This window comes from Podarcis cretensis (genome assembly GCF_951804945.1).
Source record: "Podarcis cretensis genome assembly, chromosome: 2".
Lineage (NCBI taxonomy): Eukaryota > Metazoa > Chordata > Lepidosauria > Squamata > Lacertidae > Podarcis > Podarcis cretensis.
This window is the reverse complement of record NC_137171.1, coordinates 5,476,211-5,492,095: the sequence shown is the minus strand read 5'-3', so window position 1 is coordinate 5,492,095 and position 15,885 is coordinate 5,476,211. Positions and strand designations below refer to the sequence as shown.

General features: G+C 49.3%; 1 protein-coding gene across 2 annotated transcripts; it reads left to right on the top strand.

Moving 5' to 3' along the window:
* The first annotated feature begins 1,134 nt into the window (after positions 1-1,134).
* Positions 1,135-14,790, top strand: MYL6 (myosin light chain 6). 2 transcript variants are annotated; one of them, XM_079966952.1, is made up of 7 exons: positions 1,138-1,285; positions 1,625-1,652; positions 6,757-6,900; positions 8,163-8,336; positions 9,413-9,490; positions 10,182-10,221; positions 14,472-14,790. In XM_079966952.1, the coding sequence occupies exons 1-6, from the start codon at positions 1,283-1,285 to the stop codon at positions 10,208-10,210; spliced, it is 456 nt and encodes a 151-aa protein (XP_079823078.1). In that variant the 5' UTR covers positions 1,138-1,282; the 3' UTR covers positions 10,211-10,221; positions 14,472-14,790. The 2 variants fall into 2 exon arrangements, with proteins under 2 accessions (XP_079823079.1, XP_079823078.1); XM_079966953.1 differs by lacking the exon at positions 10,182-10,221 and having other exon boundaries at positions 1,135-1,285.
* Positions 14,791-15,885: the final 1,095 nt, after the last annotated feature.

Below are 15,885 nucleotides of genomic sequence, written 5' to 3'. Positions count from 1 at the left end.
GAAAACAATTCAGGTTGATGAAATGGCCTGTTATTACAAAGCTCCTGGATACATTCTGTCACATGAAACACATTCTGCAAGAACTAGGGAAGGGTTAGGGCCCTAGGGCAGTATATTTTGGAGTGGGACAAATGTATCCCCCCTGTTGCATTACACTTCAGAGTCTCCACCCACCCAAAGCAGGGACCTTCAGCCTACCTTATGATCAGGCCAGCCTTAGGCTGGGTTCCAGCTCCAGCCTACCCATGGATGCTCTGCTTAGCCCTGGGAGAAAACACTTTGCATCTCTCTGATCGACCCGTCAAGGGCAACAGTTCTGCTAAGTGTGGTGGGGCGCTGCTGCTGCTGCTCACCTGACCTTTGGGAGGTAACATTTCTGCTGCTTGCTAGGAGGTAGAGGGTTGAGGCAGAAGGAATCCTGGACTGGCTCCAATCGTGCATTTGCACTGTGCCAGCTCACCTCTCCTGGTAAGCAGCTGCAAGGCAACTGACTGGAGATCAGGTGAGCAGGGCCAGCCCATCATACCACCTGTGACAGGTCCTCAGTCCTTGGATCCTTGGCAGGTGCCTGGCCACGCTGATGCGTATTAAATTGTGTATTAGTTAGAAAAATAAATAACACATTGCTGTCATGTAAGGAAATATGATGAAGCAAACACTGCAAAGCACCTTGGCAGTTTGCACTTCAATAAGGTGGCCAGGTGGAAAAGAAGGCAGGGCTTCTGCACCTTTAAGAGTTGTCTGGAAGAATTTCAGCAGGTGTGGCTCATTATGCAAGCGACACCTGCAAAAATTTCCTCTTCTACAGCGCTTCAGGAATCTGGCTCTCTTTTTGCATCTACCCAGCCTGGTTTAATCCCCAATAACCCAGAACTACAGCTCAGACATGCAGACATCATGTTTTCTTTTCCTTTTGGGGTAAAAAAAGAACTACATCTCCCAGCATGCAATGCACCAGCTCCTTCTAAGGCAACAGCCACAGCCCGCGAGACTGGCATCTCAGAAGCCCATCTATAGGCAAAAAAGGCTCGAGTGCTTTCCTTCCTAGCTTTGCACAGGAGAGGAGGGATCGGGGGGAACTCCGCCCACTCCTGTCTCTTGAAAAATGCAGCCTCTGCTTAGCATAACGTCGATCCATTTTTGCTGCTCGCCAGCCAATCGGGGGCGAGTGCCTGCGTGCTGACCTCAGAGCCCAACCCGCAGAAAGACTTTGCACACGTTCAGGGCGGAAGGAGGGAAGCGTCAGAGCGCCAGGCGAGAGGAACTGCCAGCAGCCCGAATCATGGTGGGTGCTTTGGGGCAGATTTGAGCGCGGCGGGAGGGGCGGGGGTGGGGGGTCCAGGCTGTGCGGTTAGGATCCAGCCAAAGCAAGGGACCTGGATCCGGGGACTGCTGTTTTTATTCTCAGCCCAGGACCCGCGGGGGGTCACCTTGGGGGATGGCCGGGCTCGGCGGGGAGCCGGCAGCAGCAGCAGCAGCAGCAAGTCCAAGTGCGCACCAGAAGTTGCCAAGGGGGTCCTTGCGGGCAGAAATGCGCGCTCTCGCGCCTCCTGAACTTCTTTGCTGCTGTTCTCTCTCCCCCACCCCCGAATAGTAATCGGCTTTTCTCTGATTTCCTTCGCAGTGTGACTTCTCGGAAGACCAGACCGCCGGTAGGTGCCCGCATCTCTTTCCGGGCGCTCCCACTTTGGGCAGCACTTGGGAACCCCGAGGGCGGCGGCGGCGGGCCAGGGCTTCATTTTTAAACGTCGAAATCCTAAGGTTTAAACCGTGGGCGCCCTAAATCTGCTGCGGAGCCTGGTTTGGGGCTTATGCCTCTTTCCCCCACCCCTTTCTCTCCTTCTAGCTGCTCTCTATCCCTCCTCCCCACCTCTCCATCACAACCCCGCAATGGTGAGTTAGTGTGTGGACAAAAGCGAGCCCCGTGTTAACTAACACGTTCCCGGCCTCCTTGCTAACGCGTCCTTCCGCGTCTCCCTCCTCGCGGGGAGTTGTGTATTTGAGCTTTGTTAAGCTAGGCCTCTGTGTGTGTTTGTGTCGGAAGAAGCCGGCTGCTCGAACGAAGCCTTTCTCCAAAGTTGCCTCCCCCCCCCCCCGGCCCAACCCTTTTGCATGGGAATTCGTTGCACTTCAGGTCGGCGGCGCCGCCGCCCGCTTCGTGGCTCCTGCATGATGCATTTCCTGCTTCGGGAAAGGACCCACCCAGATCCCCTCCCGGCCGCTGCGCGGGGCAAATGCCAGCTCCGCTTTTGGGAATGGCCGGGGCGCGAGTTGACCCGGGCAGCCCGTTCCCGAAGCCGGAGGAGCCGGTCGCGGCTTCTCCGCTTGCGCAGCAGCAGGATGCGCGATCGGGCAAGGCGGGTGGAAATGGCTGCTTGCTTTCCCTCCTCTTGCGCCGCGCGCTTGGTGCCCGCCAGGCGGCCAGACTTCAGCCGGGGCGGGATCTTCCCCGCGGGCCTCTGCCCCCCCCCCCCCCGCTGCTGCCTCCCCGGTTTGCAGGAGCGGACGAGCAAAAGCGCCGGGATTGTGTTCTCTTGGTTTCCTTATATGGGCAAGAAACTCATTTCGGAGCAGCCGGGGCTGGGAGCTGCTGCGTTGGTACATTCCAGCCCGGATCCCAGGCGCTCGGAGGCAAATGAGGAGAGATTCCTCTTGGAATCTTGCAGCTCTAAAGGTCCGGGGGGGGGGGCGAACAGCAGCTACACTGTGGCTGTAGCTTAGTTCACATCCCCGTCAGGGAGGCTCCGTTAGTGTTAATATAGTTGTGTATTTAAGAGGAGCTGCTCTGAGCCCCAAAGCTTCCTTCCCGCAAGGGTTGCAGCTGATGCTTGCATGATTTGTGTGTGCATGGTTTGAGACTAAGGCCGGCAAGGGGATCTGTGGTTTCCCTAATTTTAGACTTACTCTGAGATTTTTTGATCCAAGCTGAATCCACCTACATGCTGGTTATAGTTTTGAGGGGAGTTTACTTGCAACTAATGTTCCAGGTGCTTAGTGTTACAAATTGAACTTCGTTTTTTATTTGGAGAAATGTTTTATTTACTGCCTTGTGTTTGCCCAAAGTGCTTTGCAACCATGAAATACCAGTTTGGTACAATAAACTGAGAACACTAAAACTCAAACTCAAAACTGATAACATAACAGTTAAAATAATTTAAAATCCATATCTTTTGTTATTATAGGCTGTGTCACCGTTTATTGTTTTTAAGCATTTATAATCTGCTTCCCTTGAATGTTTAATTCGTTAATAAAGAGGTAACCGTATAAAAAAATTACAGAAACCATAGGACCAAGTCCAATAAAAAACCCAAGTTAACAGCTCTACCATAAAACAAAGCAAGCTAAGCTGCAGTGACAACAATTCGATTTTCCAATTGTTGGGATAGGAACTAAGTCACAAGTCAGTTCAGATGGCTTGATGTAATGGGAGTCAAATTGCTTTTGCTTAGAATCATAATCATAGAATTGTGGAGTTGGAGGGGACCTCAAGGGTCATCTAGTCCAACCCCCTGCAATTTGGGAATCTTTTTGCCCAACAACCCTGAGATGAAGAATCTCATGCTCTAGTGACTGAGGGCTTGCTTGCATTCTGGCTGCTGTATTTTGCACTTGGTGCAGTTTCTGTACAGCCTTCAAGGGCAGCCTTATGTGCTACAGGTTGCAGGAGTCTCATCTGGACATGTGTAATCTTGCAGCTTTGGAAAAAGTGTCCCGGAATTGAGAGAGGCTGTAGCTCAGTGTTTGCAAGTAAAAGGCCCTAAGATCAATCCTCGACATCTCCAGTTAATGCATGTGTATCTCTCATCACACCATCTCTGCACATATTAGAAAAAAGGAGGGTGGGGGAGCATAAAATGTCACCCCCACAAAGAACGTCATTTGTGCCCTTTCCTCCTGGTTTAAATCACTAAATGGCTCCAGAAAAGGGAGTGATAAAAGAAATTCTAGGGATATGGGAAACTGCCTTACGCTGGGTGAGAATGTTGGTCTTTCTAGCTCAGGATTGCCAACACTGACTGGCAGTGACTCTGTGGGGATTCAGGAAGGGGACAGGGAGATGCCAGGGTTTGCACTTGGGACTTTCTGTAGGCAGAAGCTGATGCTCCACCCCTGAGCGGCAGCGTTCCCCACCCCCTTCATCTGGGCCGGGATTATCCTTTCTGGTACCTTCTGCCAAGCAGGACAAGGCTTGTGGTTCTCTCTGGGTCACACACTTCCCCTTTGCTAATCCTTGTCTGGTACAAATGAGATCCTGCTGCTAGCCTAGGTGGCACTGCCACAGTTGTCCTGGGCGCGGCCCCGGCTGAGTCCTTTGCCAGCCTTCCAAAGGCGGGGGTGACCCTGGCGCTTCCTGCTGGGTGGGAGGCTTTGAGGTAATAAACACGCAAGCATCTTCCGCTGAACGTCCAGAGCAATTAGCTGCTTTGGAATTTGTGGCTAGGCAAAAGCATCATTGGAAGCGGATGGGCATAATCTCTCTAAAACAGGTCTTCAATCTGGGGAGGGCAGACAAGGCACTGCAGTATGCGAAAATCTTAATAGCTGATCCTGAGTGGCTCTTGTCTCCTCCCCACTGATTTGCTACCACTTAAGCCCCACTGGTGTACCCTTGCATATAACTATATACAGTGGACGCTTGGGTTGCGAATGTGATCCGTGCGGGAAGCACGTTCGCAACCCGCAGCATTCGCAACCTGCATCTGCAGGTTGTGATTCGGCGCTTCTGCACATGCGCAAAGCGCGATTTAGTGCCTATGCACAAGCGCCGAAACCTGGAAGTAACCCGTTCCAGTACTTCTGGGTTCGGCGCAGTGTGCAACCTGAAATCAAATGCGAAGCATCTGTAACCCGAGGTATGACTGTATTAAGTATGGACATTAAAATCCTCTGCTGTTAGGGGGGCTTGCTTATGTGAGTTCCCACAAAACCCCTATCTGAATTCCAGAAGCTGTAGCTGCCTCTGGATCCTTTTGTTGCTGATTCTCCCTTCCCTGGGAGCAAAGTGCTCTTAGTTCTATGGTAAAAGGCACTCTGCCAGAGATGGGGTGCACCCTCTGTCGGCCTCAAGATATGCTCTGGGGGAACAGGGTGCAGTGGGGTGCTCAAGTGTTTGGGGAGAGTGGTTGCCCGCCCACAATTGGCAGTGGACCCAGAATTGACTCCTGCCCCACTCTGGAGAGCTGAACTGGCCTGAGCGAAGCAGCAGCAGCTATATGCTGGTCTGCAGTCTGAACCAACAGGTCAGTGGAGACTGGTGTAATACGAGTCAAATAGTTCTTGGTTTGTTTGCATTCTGGCGGCTGCATTTTAGCACCTGTGTAGTTTCTGTAGTCTTCAAGGACTGCCTCATGTTGTAACGCTGCAGTAGTCTAATTTGGAATTATTTCAAGGTAGGTGTAAGCTTGCAGCTTTCGAAAAAGCATTCCACAATTAGGAGAGGCCATAGCTGAGTGCTGAAAGGCCATGAAACCACTCCTTGACACCTCCAGTTTATTGGAGGCATGTGTATCGCATTCTCCCTCCCATGTCATCCTCAGCTTAAAAGTGAAAAATCATTCGGGTGGTTCATGAGCTGTCCATATGACAACTAGACTTCATACAGCCCCAGAAATGTTCTCAAACTTACCCAGCTTTCTCTGCACATGGAATAATTAATATTCTGTATGAGATCTTGATATCAGAAGCTGCTAATGGGCACAAATGTAATGAAATAGGAATACAAACAAATTAATGCTTGAGTGCTGTTAACCTTCCTGGCCATTGCATTGGTGACATCCAAGGTGGGCAGGGCAAGATCTGATAAAGGTGGACTTAACAGGGGCTACACATTCCATTTTCTTTCAAAAACTGTACTACTTGTACAATGGCACAGTCCTTTCAGCATCTGACCCAAGTGTACTGTAGGCTATGGAAGCTGATTTTCTTAGAGCCGAATAAAATTAGGCCGGATCCAACTGAACAGGAGCCAGCGCATGGACTCTTGCTAGTGCTATGGTGCTTTCTACCCTCCCCTCATGACCCCCAGTTGACTTGGGGGGACGGGACCCTCAGAATAGCATATGGAGAGATAAGAGGAGAGATTGTTCTGCCAGGCAGTTGCACCCCTTGTTGCTGCCAAGACATTCCCCCCCCCTTCAAATATCCATCCATCCATCTGTCTGTCTTTCTGGGGTATATAACCACATTCTCTGATCATTCTTGTCTGTCCTCGTCTTTCCATACAGATCTTGTTGCTTTTTAAGGCTCCAGTTTCTTTGTGCCTGAAGAAACTAGATCCTGCTTAGTGAAGAAACCGGCTGTGCCTTAAATGGAAGATTAGCTAGCTGCCTGCTTAATAGGAAGGTTGAATTCTAGGCAGTGGTGTAGGAAAGGGGTGTGTGGCCCGCCATGGGTGTCATCCTGAGGGGGAGTGACATTTGGCGCGTGTGCCGTTGCCCCCACTCCCAGCCGGAGGAGGCAGGCAGGCAGGGGAGAGTCCCGCTGTGTCCGGTGAAATTCATGCCTAGGGAAGGGGCATCTTATTGTAGCCTGAAAATACGTGGGTGAATTGTGTGGGTGCAAGTAGGCTGTCTTTAAAAAAAGGAGACGCAAGAAACAGCCTCTGCTTTAGGAAATACACATCTTAAGGTTTGTTTTGAGTTTTATGCTGGGGGGGGGGTGGAGGATGTGAAAGGAATATGTGATTTGGTGGCTTGTCCACTCCCTCCCCACAATTGTTTTGCGTCTTACCTCTTCACCTTCTGTGACTCCCTGCAGAGTTCAAGGAGGCTTTCCAGCTCTTTGACAGAACTGGAGATGGGAAGATCCTGTACAGCCAGTGTGGCGATGTCATGAGAGCCCTGGGCCAGAATCCTACCAATGCTGAAGTCATGAAAGTTCTGGGGAACCCCAAGAGTGATGGTGAGTGGGCTCTTTTACGGGAGCAGTTTTGGGGGGGCAAAGGGTCTCAGTGCTCTCTGGAGTGAAAGGCCCCTGATCAGTGTGTGGTTTAAACGGAGACCACTTGGCTTTTATAGTAGAACCCAGTGGCGTAGCGTAGGTTGTCAGCACCCGGGGCAAGGCAAGTAATTTGCGCCCCCTAACCCATGGATTTGCGCCCCCTAACCCTAACCCCCAGATGTTGCACCCGGTGCGGCCGGCCCCCCCTGCACCCCCCACGCTACGCCACCGGTAGAACCTGCAAACCTGGCTGCTAGTTTTTAAAAAAGAGTTTTCCTATGCATTAGGCTAGCAGTTGTGTGGACAAAACCTGCCTGGTCATTTGCCCACAACTCAGAGACAGCTGAGCTAGACTCCCAGTGCAAGAGTGTGGGCCGTTGTTGCTTCAGCTCTTTGTTTACTTTTGCCAACAAAATGAGCAAACTTGTTATTAGAACTTACATAGGTCACAAAATACAGCTGTTCTTTATCACAGATCCTGCACCTGAATATAAGAAGAATCCTGTGGGATTAGGCCAGTCGCCCATCTATTTCAGCATCCAGCACTCCCAGGGGCACCCAAGCAGGCCCTGACCACAACGGTGCTGTTCCCACTTGTGGCTTCCAGCAACTGGAATACAGAAGCAAAGTGCCTCCCCACAGGGGAGACCCAGGGCCGTTGGGTGGCCAGGAGACCTTGACAGCCTTCTCCTCCATGAATTTGTCTAATCCCCTCTTCAAGCCATCCAAGGTGGTGGCTGTCACTGCAAACTTGTGGGAACCAGTTTTAGTTTAATGATGTGCTGGGATGGTTCTCAACCTGTGGGTCCCCAGATGTTGTTGGACTACAACTCCCATCATCCCTGAGCTCTGGCCTTGCTAGCTAGGGGTGATGGGAGTTGTAGTTCAACAACGTTTGGGGACCCACAGGTTGAGGAAGGCTGCGCTGGGTGAAGCAGTGCTTCGTTTTGGCTGCCCTGAATCTTCGGAATTCAGCTTCATTTGGATGTCCCTGAGTTCTAGTATCATCGGAGAGGGGAAATGTCCACCTCCCCATCTGCTTTCTCTCAGGCCATGTATTCATAATCTTAATGCACCTAAGTTCTGAAGGCCAGAGGCCAGCCTAGAAAAGGAGCAAGCGAGAGAGGGAAACGTCTAGACTCCCCCCCCCCCCACCAATCCTCTGGGGCCACAACCCATCTATGATGCCTTCTCTCCCCACCCGCTTTGTGCTCTTTTCACAGAAATGAATGCAAAGACACTGAGCTTTGAGCAGTTCCTGCCCATGATGCAGACCATTGCCAAGAACAAGGATCAAGGCTGCTTTGAGGATTATGTGGAGGGGCTGAGGGTCTTCGACAAGGAGGGCAACGGGACGGTCATGGGGGCAGAGATACGCCATGTGCTTGTCACCCTAGGTATGGCTGGAGAAGACTTGTCACGTTCAGGGGGCTGCCTGGCTGTTTCTAAGCTTGGCAGTTGAGAAAATTCATTCCTGACTTGCTTGGTTCTCAAAAGTGTACTGTGGTGCCAAATCGGGTCTGAAGGCATGATTTCAACTCATAATGCTGAAAGAACCTGAAAAAACACCTGCCTCTCTAATTTATAGACGTCGATCTTGCAGAATAAAGTAGCTGGAATTCTTAAACTGCAGTCCTATGCATAACTGCTTGGAACTCGAATTGTGTATCTGGATTGCAGTCATCTCTCCTACCATGTGTGTGTGTGTGTGTGTGTGTACGTGCACACATGCACAATGTGGAAGAATTCACTGCTACAGAATTCCTGCAGCAAAGCGTCTATGGCCTTGGCCAAACCCATGGATGGGAGACTGCTGCAATCCTCACGTGTGATCAGGATACAAGATACTGGTTTTTCAAACTAGTGTTCCCTTTTAATCGCTTGCCCCATTTGTTTCATAACGGAAGCTCTTGGGTTATTAGCAGCAGATTGCTATTACCACAATCTTCCCCCCTTTGTGTGTTGTCTTGGCATTGGGGTGCACCAATCCTTGAGTATTTTTGCTGGGCCCATGCATGCCCTGTTAGAGGAGAGAGAAGCCCTGATCCAAAGGGAGCTTGTCACTTGACTCCTTTAGTGGGATGAGTTCACAAAGAGGGCTGCCTCTCCCAGAGAATCGTTTTCTCCTTCCACCTCAGAGGTGTCTTTCCCCCAGAACCTCTTATGCCTGTACGCTGCTGCTTGAACATTCTCCATTAATTGCAATACAGTATTAGAAGACGGCTGTGCGTGTTCCAGCGAACATATATTTGACTTCCCAAACTTGCATTCCATTCGTAGCCTGTACAAAAGTTCTGCTTGTCACGCCAGCCAGTAATTCATCCCCACTTGCCCAGATGTCCTTTTTGTGACTCTTTAAACCAGGGTGCGTTCTGCTTGTTGCTTGTGATCCATTTTGTTAAGGGCTTTGCTGCGTCTTCCCTGGGTTTGCAACCTAGCCAAACCTCCTCAGCTCAACCTACTTTTCCTGCAGGGGAGAAGATGACCGAGGAAGAAGTAGAGATGCTTGTGGCCGGCCATGAAGACAGCAATGGCTGCATTAACTATGAAGGTGAGGGACAGAGATGGTGGTGACTTCTGGTCTTGCGAAGAGGGGGCTCTGCCATCCTCCTCCGTGCTAGATACATGAGGACGAGCTTAGCGTTGGCTTGACTAGATGGCGCCTGGTCTGGCGCTTCTTTCGGTTAGACATTTTCTCATGTCTAAATGAAGAGAACATCACCTACAGAGCTCTGGTCTAATCTAACACTATGCAGGTATTCATATGGGGAGACTTGGGTGTGTGTGACATCTGTGCAGGCCCTCCTGTCCTTTGGTTCGTCTAGTGAGCCATCCTCGTTCCTCATTTCTGTATATGTGTGCACACCTAGCCACCCACACCTGCGATGCAGTTCAGGAGGGTTCACGTCTGCCATGCTTGCATTCCATTGCTTTGTGTCGTCATGGGGAGTCTGCAGGTAACCTCTTCAGTCGGAAAGAGTGATGTGTGCCATTTAGCTTTTTGGGGTGATGGGGGGGGGGTTCCTTGTCTGCGACGGAGTCTTTTGCAGCAAAGGCTCTCTTGATTGCATGTACACTTCAGGCAGGTTGTGCAGATAGCAACTCACAAAGACCGCAAGATCTCCTAAGGTGGTACTGTGTATGTGAGCCTCGAATGGGCTGGGGTGTGTCTTTTATGTCCATGTGTCCAGTTTTGTTTGTTCATTTGTTTGATCAATTTTGATGTTTCTTCCTTTCTACAGCATTTGTGAGACACATCTTATCAGGGTGAATTCGAACGGGGTACGCCTCCTCCAAACCTACCTTATATATTTTTAACAGCCTCCTTTTTTTTGTTGACCTAAAAAAAAGGAAGATTTTTGTTGGCGCTCTTTATTGTTACTTTCCCCATCCTTCTTGTTCAGCATCTTCCTCCGTTTCTCCCCATCTTCCAGCATGTCTCTGCATGTAGCTGACTCTCTGTAATCTGAGCAAGGGTGTCTGGGGGAATGAGGCAGCTCTGGTTGGCTAAAGCAAGACTGTGCCTGTGTAACCTCACAGTTGTGGGGCAGGGATGCCGGTGGCAGCAGGAGGAGCAGCTTAACTGTTGCAGTGATGAGAGTCACAAACTTGGAACTGTGTCCCCCCCCCGTCCCCCCCCCCAGTTGTTGAGCGAGTGTTAGAAACTCGGTTATATAAGCTAGTTGCCAAAAGGCACCTTAAACCTAGGTTTCGGTTGCCACAGTGGAATGTCTAGGCACCATTTTTTGCAGTTAAGATTTATTATTATTATTAATAATTAATAATATATTATTTACATTGCTATAATGCTTTATTTCTTAAAGGAAAAAGCAGTTTACATTAAAACATCAGATAAAACAATCCAGAATAAAATTCAAGCTTCAAGGAAAATATTTCGGATCCTTCTCTGATATTTTGTTTTTCCAATATTTATTTACCTGCTTAATTTATATAGCTGCCCCATAGAGAAGTAGTCTAGGAAGCTAGTGTGGTGTAGTGGTTAGTGTCGGACTAGGACCTTAGGAGATCAGGGTTCAAGTCCCTCCTCTGTCATGAAGCTCACTGGGTGACCTTGCACGACCTCTTGACCTACCTCACATGGTCGTTGTAGGGATTAACTGAGGAGGGGGGTGAACCATGTACTCCTTGGAGAAAAAGGTGGGATAGAAATGCAATAAATGAGCTCTTCTGCTTAAGAAAGCTGGAGGAGCCAGCCAGATGGGGATGTCCGTTGCCAACCTAGCACCCAGAGATCTCCCCGTGGTCAAAATTAGACTGACGCCAGTCACAAAACACGCCAGGTGCCTGTGGAATTTTGAACACTGACTGGGGCCTTTCTGTTTGGTGTGGAGATCTGGATCTGGTTGGTTGGCTGGCCAGATTCTTACCGTCCCTGTTTGCTGTGGGCCCTCCCACCTGTCAGTTTGCCTGATATTATATTTATTATTTATTAAATTCATATACTGCTCTTCATCCTTAGATCTCAGGGTGGTTCACAAGTGATACCACAGTAAGGGGAAGGGACGCGGGTGGCGCTGTGGTCTAAACCACTGAGCCTCTTGGGCTTGCCGATCAGAAGGTCGGCGGTTTGAATCCGTGCGATGGGGTGAACTCCCCTTTCTTTCTCCCAGCTCCTGCCAACGTAGCAGTCCAAAAGCATGCCGATACAAGTAGATAAATAGGTACCGCTGTGGCGGGAAGGTAAACTGCATTTCCGTGCGCTCTGGCTTCTGTCATAGTGTTCTGTTATGCCAGAAGCAGTTTAGTCCTGCTGGCTACATGACCTGGAAGGCTGGCTCCCTCGGCCTGAAGGACTGCCTTTGACTGGACTTAACTGTCCAGGGGTCATTTACCTTTTACCTTCCCTACCACAGTGAGAGCAGGTGTCTTGTTTTGGTCGACAGGCTTTGAATTCATCTGCGCAGTCAAAGGCATCATGCTTTGCAGGCGCTGACAATTGGCTAATTGTCAGCATTCACAAAGGGCTTTGCACAGGTGCCCAACCTCCTTTTGGCCCAGTTGCATCTGTACTTGCCCATAGGTAGGGCTTGCGGACTGAACACGTAGATGCTGCTTTACATACTGCTGTAGATGAGACTGGGGACATTTTCAGTCTGTGTTTCTGCTCAATAAGTGAAGCTGGGCAAAGGCCTTGGAGACCAGGTTCTGGTCCAGGTGTGGGGAACCTGTTGGCCCACCAGTTGCTGAATTTGGCCATGCTGGCTGAGGCTGATGAGAGTTGCAGTTCAGCAACATGTCTGTCCAGCCTTTGCATGAATACCTCCAGCAAGTGGGGGGGCATCCCCAGCCACTCTACCCCTCCCTTTGCCCCTTTTTGTGACAGCTCTTTGGGGTTCCCTTGCACTTGTGCACTCCCACTTGTTTTCTCTTCAGTAGACACCCCAAATTCCACCAGACTTCCCTGCCCATTCACCTGTCTTCCTCTTTAGCCCCTGGCTCCCATCCCAGGATGAGGCTAGCAAGCAGCCCCATTCTGGGGGTGCTCCTTTTCCTCGCTCCAGGCCTGGTTGCTTAGGCTCCTTTCTCTCCCTCTCATGGGGAGAGAAAATGCGCAAGTGGCAACAGCAGACGTCGCAAATGACGTGGCCCAGGGGTGCTGCCACTTTTGGTGGGTGGGGCATGGTGGGTTGTTTTTGGGAGCTTTTGTACTGGAGCAGAGTAGAACGTGAGCCTGCCTAGAAGCCTTCTAGTCAAACTTGTCTTGGTTTGCTGGTAGTTGGGTCTGGAACGGTGCTTTGGCTGCAGTCCCAGTGGGGGCACCTGCCTGTAGCCTCAGGCTGAGAAGAGTCTTGTGGATTCCAGGCTAGAGCTGATTGTGTTCACAGTACTGCTACAAACCTTTACCTCCCTCACATGGTGTTGGTTTTTATAGTAGAAGGTGGTATTTTGAGTCACTCTTCTGAGATAGAGCTATATAATTCTCTGAATGAAGCCTTATGTCTAAACCTATAGACCCCATTGTCCTCAAGGCCACACAGCATGGAAAAAAAACCAAGATCATGATTATAAAACTATAAATCCTTATATTTCAAGTCATCTGGGGGCAAGTACGTTCGTCTGATATTGGTCTAGTGGTGCAGCTCTTTCCCTCAGTGCATGCATTTAAAGGATTTGTCTTAAATTCTGCAAGAATTGAGGTTGCAGGGAGTGCAAAAAAAGAGGAGACTGAAGCAGGGAGATGTTGTACAGCTGAGCAACAGGGGAGGACCAGTAAAAAAACCAACAGTGTGCCACCTTCCCTCACCTTATTGAACAGTGAAGTCTAATCTTGCTTTATTTTTATTTTTTTTAAGCACAAATTGCAGTGGTTTTCCAAGTCTGTACAGAATACATGCAACCTTAAATAGGAAAAAATTCACCTTTCCTCAATGTTAAAGGCAAAAGCAGTTTGGCTTCTGTGGCATGCCACAAAAAGTTGCAGTAAAATGTTTATTGGGGGTGGGGATCCAGTACTTCATTTTTGGGGGGCAAAATCTTCCGCATAGCTGCTCTCATTGGGTACAGGGTACATGGCAACCCCTCCAGCTCTTCAGCCCCCATCCTGTCCTCTTGGAAGTGTTTCCACTGGAACTGAAGGTTAATTGGACAGTCTTTCTTTAAGGGCCTGTGCTGTGGCTGCCTGCCTGCCTGCCTGCCTGCCTGCCCCTCTTCTCTGCCTAGGTAGGCTCAGTCGGAAAGCTGAGTCCTCTCTCTGCTGTAGCTGAGTGTCTCTCCAACTTTCTCCACTCTGCAGAAAGCAGAGCATCCTCATAGGTTCAACTCCAGAATTCTGATGCCTGGCAACTAGTTTTAGAAATGGCCGTATTTCCTTCTGCCCGTGTTGCCTTCTTGTTTCCTTGTCTCTAGTTATTTTTCCTGATTAAATTATTTGTTAGAAGTGTTCGTTAACGGATGCGAGTGGGACTGGGGTGGGTCATAGATAGAGCCCCCAGGACATTGGTGCCAGAGAGGGGGGTGGGACTTCTTGTGTGATACTCTACTGCCGGCAGGGACTGGCTTTAACCAAAACTCTGTTAGGAAGGGAGTAGAGAGGAAACTAGGCTGTGCTTGTTTGTTTCCTTCGCTAGCCTTCTTCATTTTGTGACCAAAGGCCATCTATGCATCCAAAGAAAATGGACACCAGTTTTAGCGTTTCTTGCAGCTGATATAATTAGCTTTGTGCTATTCCTCCGTAATTCCAACATACACTACAGCACGTAGCTCTACAGCGGCTGTCACTGATGCCTTCCAGATGTTTTGCAGTACGACTCTGATCAGCCTCACTGTGATCCTGGGGGCTGATGGAAGTTGTAGTCTTAAAGCAGAAGGAGGACACCAAGTTGCCAAAGGCTACTGTGTAGAGGAAAGACAGGAAAGCTCCTCATCTAGTGGAAAGATTGTTCACTGTCATTGCTAACCATGGATCCCCATGTTCTGGCAAGTCCCATTTCCCCCCAGTAGGTTTAGCCTGGTCCTATATGTTCTGTTTGTGCCTGTGCCTTTCTGACATCGGCTTTATTTTCTCTTCCCAGAGTTGGTGCGGATGGTTTTGAGTGGCTGAAGATCACCTCTAGCTCCTCCCGAGAACCTCTTCCAGTTTATCCTTAAAATGTTTGTGCCTTTTTATCTGTGTCTGAATCTACTTTGGGTTCCCTCTTTCTCCAGCCTCTTGGTTTAGTCCTTGAGGCGAGGGCTAAGGAAAGGAAGAAAACAACATTTGTCTGAAGGGGGTGTTCCTGAAGGGCAGGGAAGCAAACTGCTGGCTTGTCTTGCATCACTTTATTTCCAGAAGTGTTCAGCTTATTTCCTCTTGGTTGCTTTAATAAACTGTTCCCAAAAATGTCTTACGAACACTGTGCCGTGTTACTTCTTGAAAACCAAGGTAGCTGCTGGAGTTCAGAGATCTTTAAACAGGATTTTTCTTGCGATTCTGGTACCTATACTCATCTGAGCCAGTTTGAATTGTGTTGGAACAGTACAGAAAAATGCTGTTAATAGCACAGAACTAAGTTTTAGCTATAGCTCTATTTGATGGACTACATCCTGAGAGGCCAGGGTTCAGATCCTGACACTTGGCCCATCAAGCTTACACACTCTCAGCCTCACCTTCCTTACAGGGTAGCTGGAGAAAATGGGGAGAAAACAATGTCACCTTAAAGGAAAGGTGGGATGTAAATGTAATAAATCTACAAGACTGAGTGGTATCCAATGAAGTTTTACTCATTGGAGTAGACCCTTTGAAATTAATGAACATGACTGCATAAAGTTGGGTTGCTGTTACAGGTTCTGCGGAAGTGGTCATAGCATGTGTTTGTTTCTTCTTGCAACATCTTGCTGCTGCCCAGTAAAACCCAGTAATTCATGGAGTACAGCTTTGATTCCCCTAGAACATATCTCATCAGGGGGCTTTGCCCTGTGAAGGAATAGTCTCCCTAGCCTGTCCTCCTTCACCATTCTTGGAAACAGCGCTACTGTCGTTCTCCATTATTACTACTATTTTTAAATGGCAGGAATTTGAAAAACCAAAACCTGAGCCTTTGTTAATGGCCCTTTCCTCAATTAATCCTAGCTGTCAAAATGTGACTGCTTTGAACAGAAGGGCACATTTCCTACTTTTGTAAGCAGCCTAATATGGAAAGGTGCCTGGAGCAGCACCAAATAAAGGCAACTAGGCAAGGCATGTGCACCACACAGCAGCATTTGAAGAGAGGGAGGTTTTGAAGCCTGTGGCGAGGGAAGGAGAGCAGATGCCACTGCCTAGTGACCACAATGAGAGCTCTGATAATATACAGTAATGGCAGAGACAACCCTGAAAAGTGGCTTTTTCATGGTATGCAGCTGTAGGGCACCAGTCAGGCCTGTTACATGAATGTAATCCATTAAATGGAGAAACGTCTCATCTAGAAGGCAAGCAGTAAGGCCAAACAGGTCCAGTAGGTTTTTTTT

Bases quoted from the DNA above. Each gene is read 5' to 3' on its own strand.
- MYL6 (XM_079966953.1), top strand. The intron at 6,901-8,162 runs GTGAGTGGGCTC...CTCTTTTCACAG, and splicing joins GGGGAACCCCAAGAGTGATG to AAATGAATGCAAAGACACTG. The intron at 8,337-9,412 runs GTATGGCTGGAG...CTTTTCCTGCAG, and splicing joins CCATGTGCTTGTCACCCTAG to GGGAGAAGATGACCGAGGAA.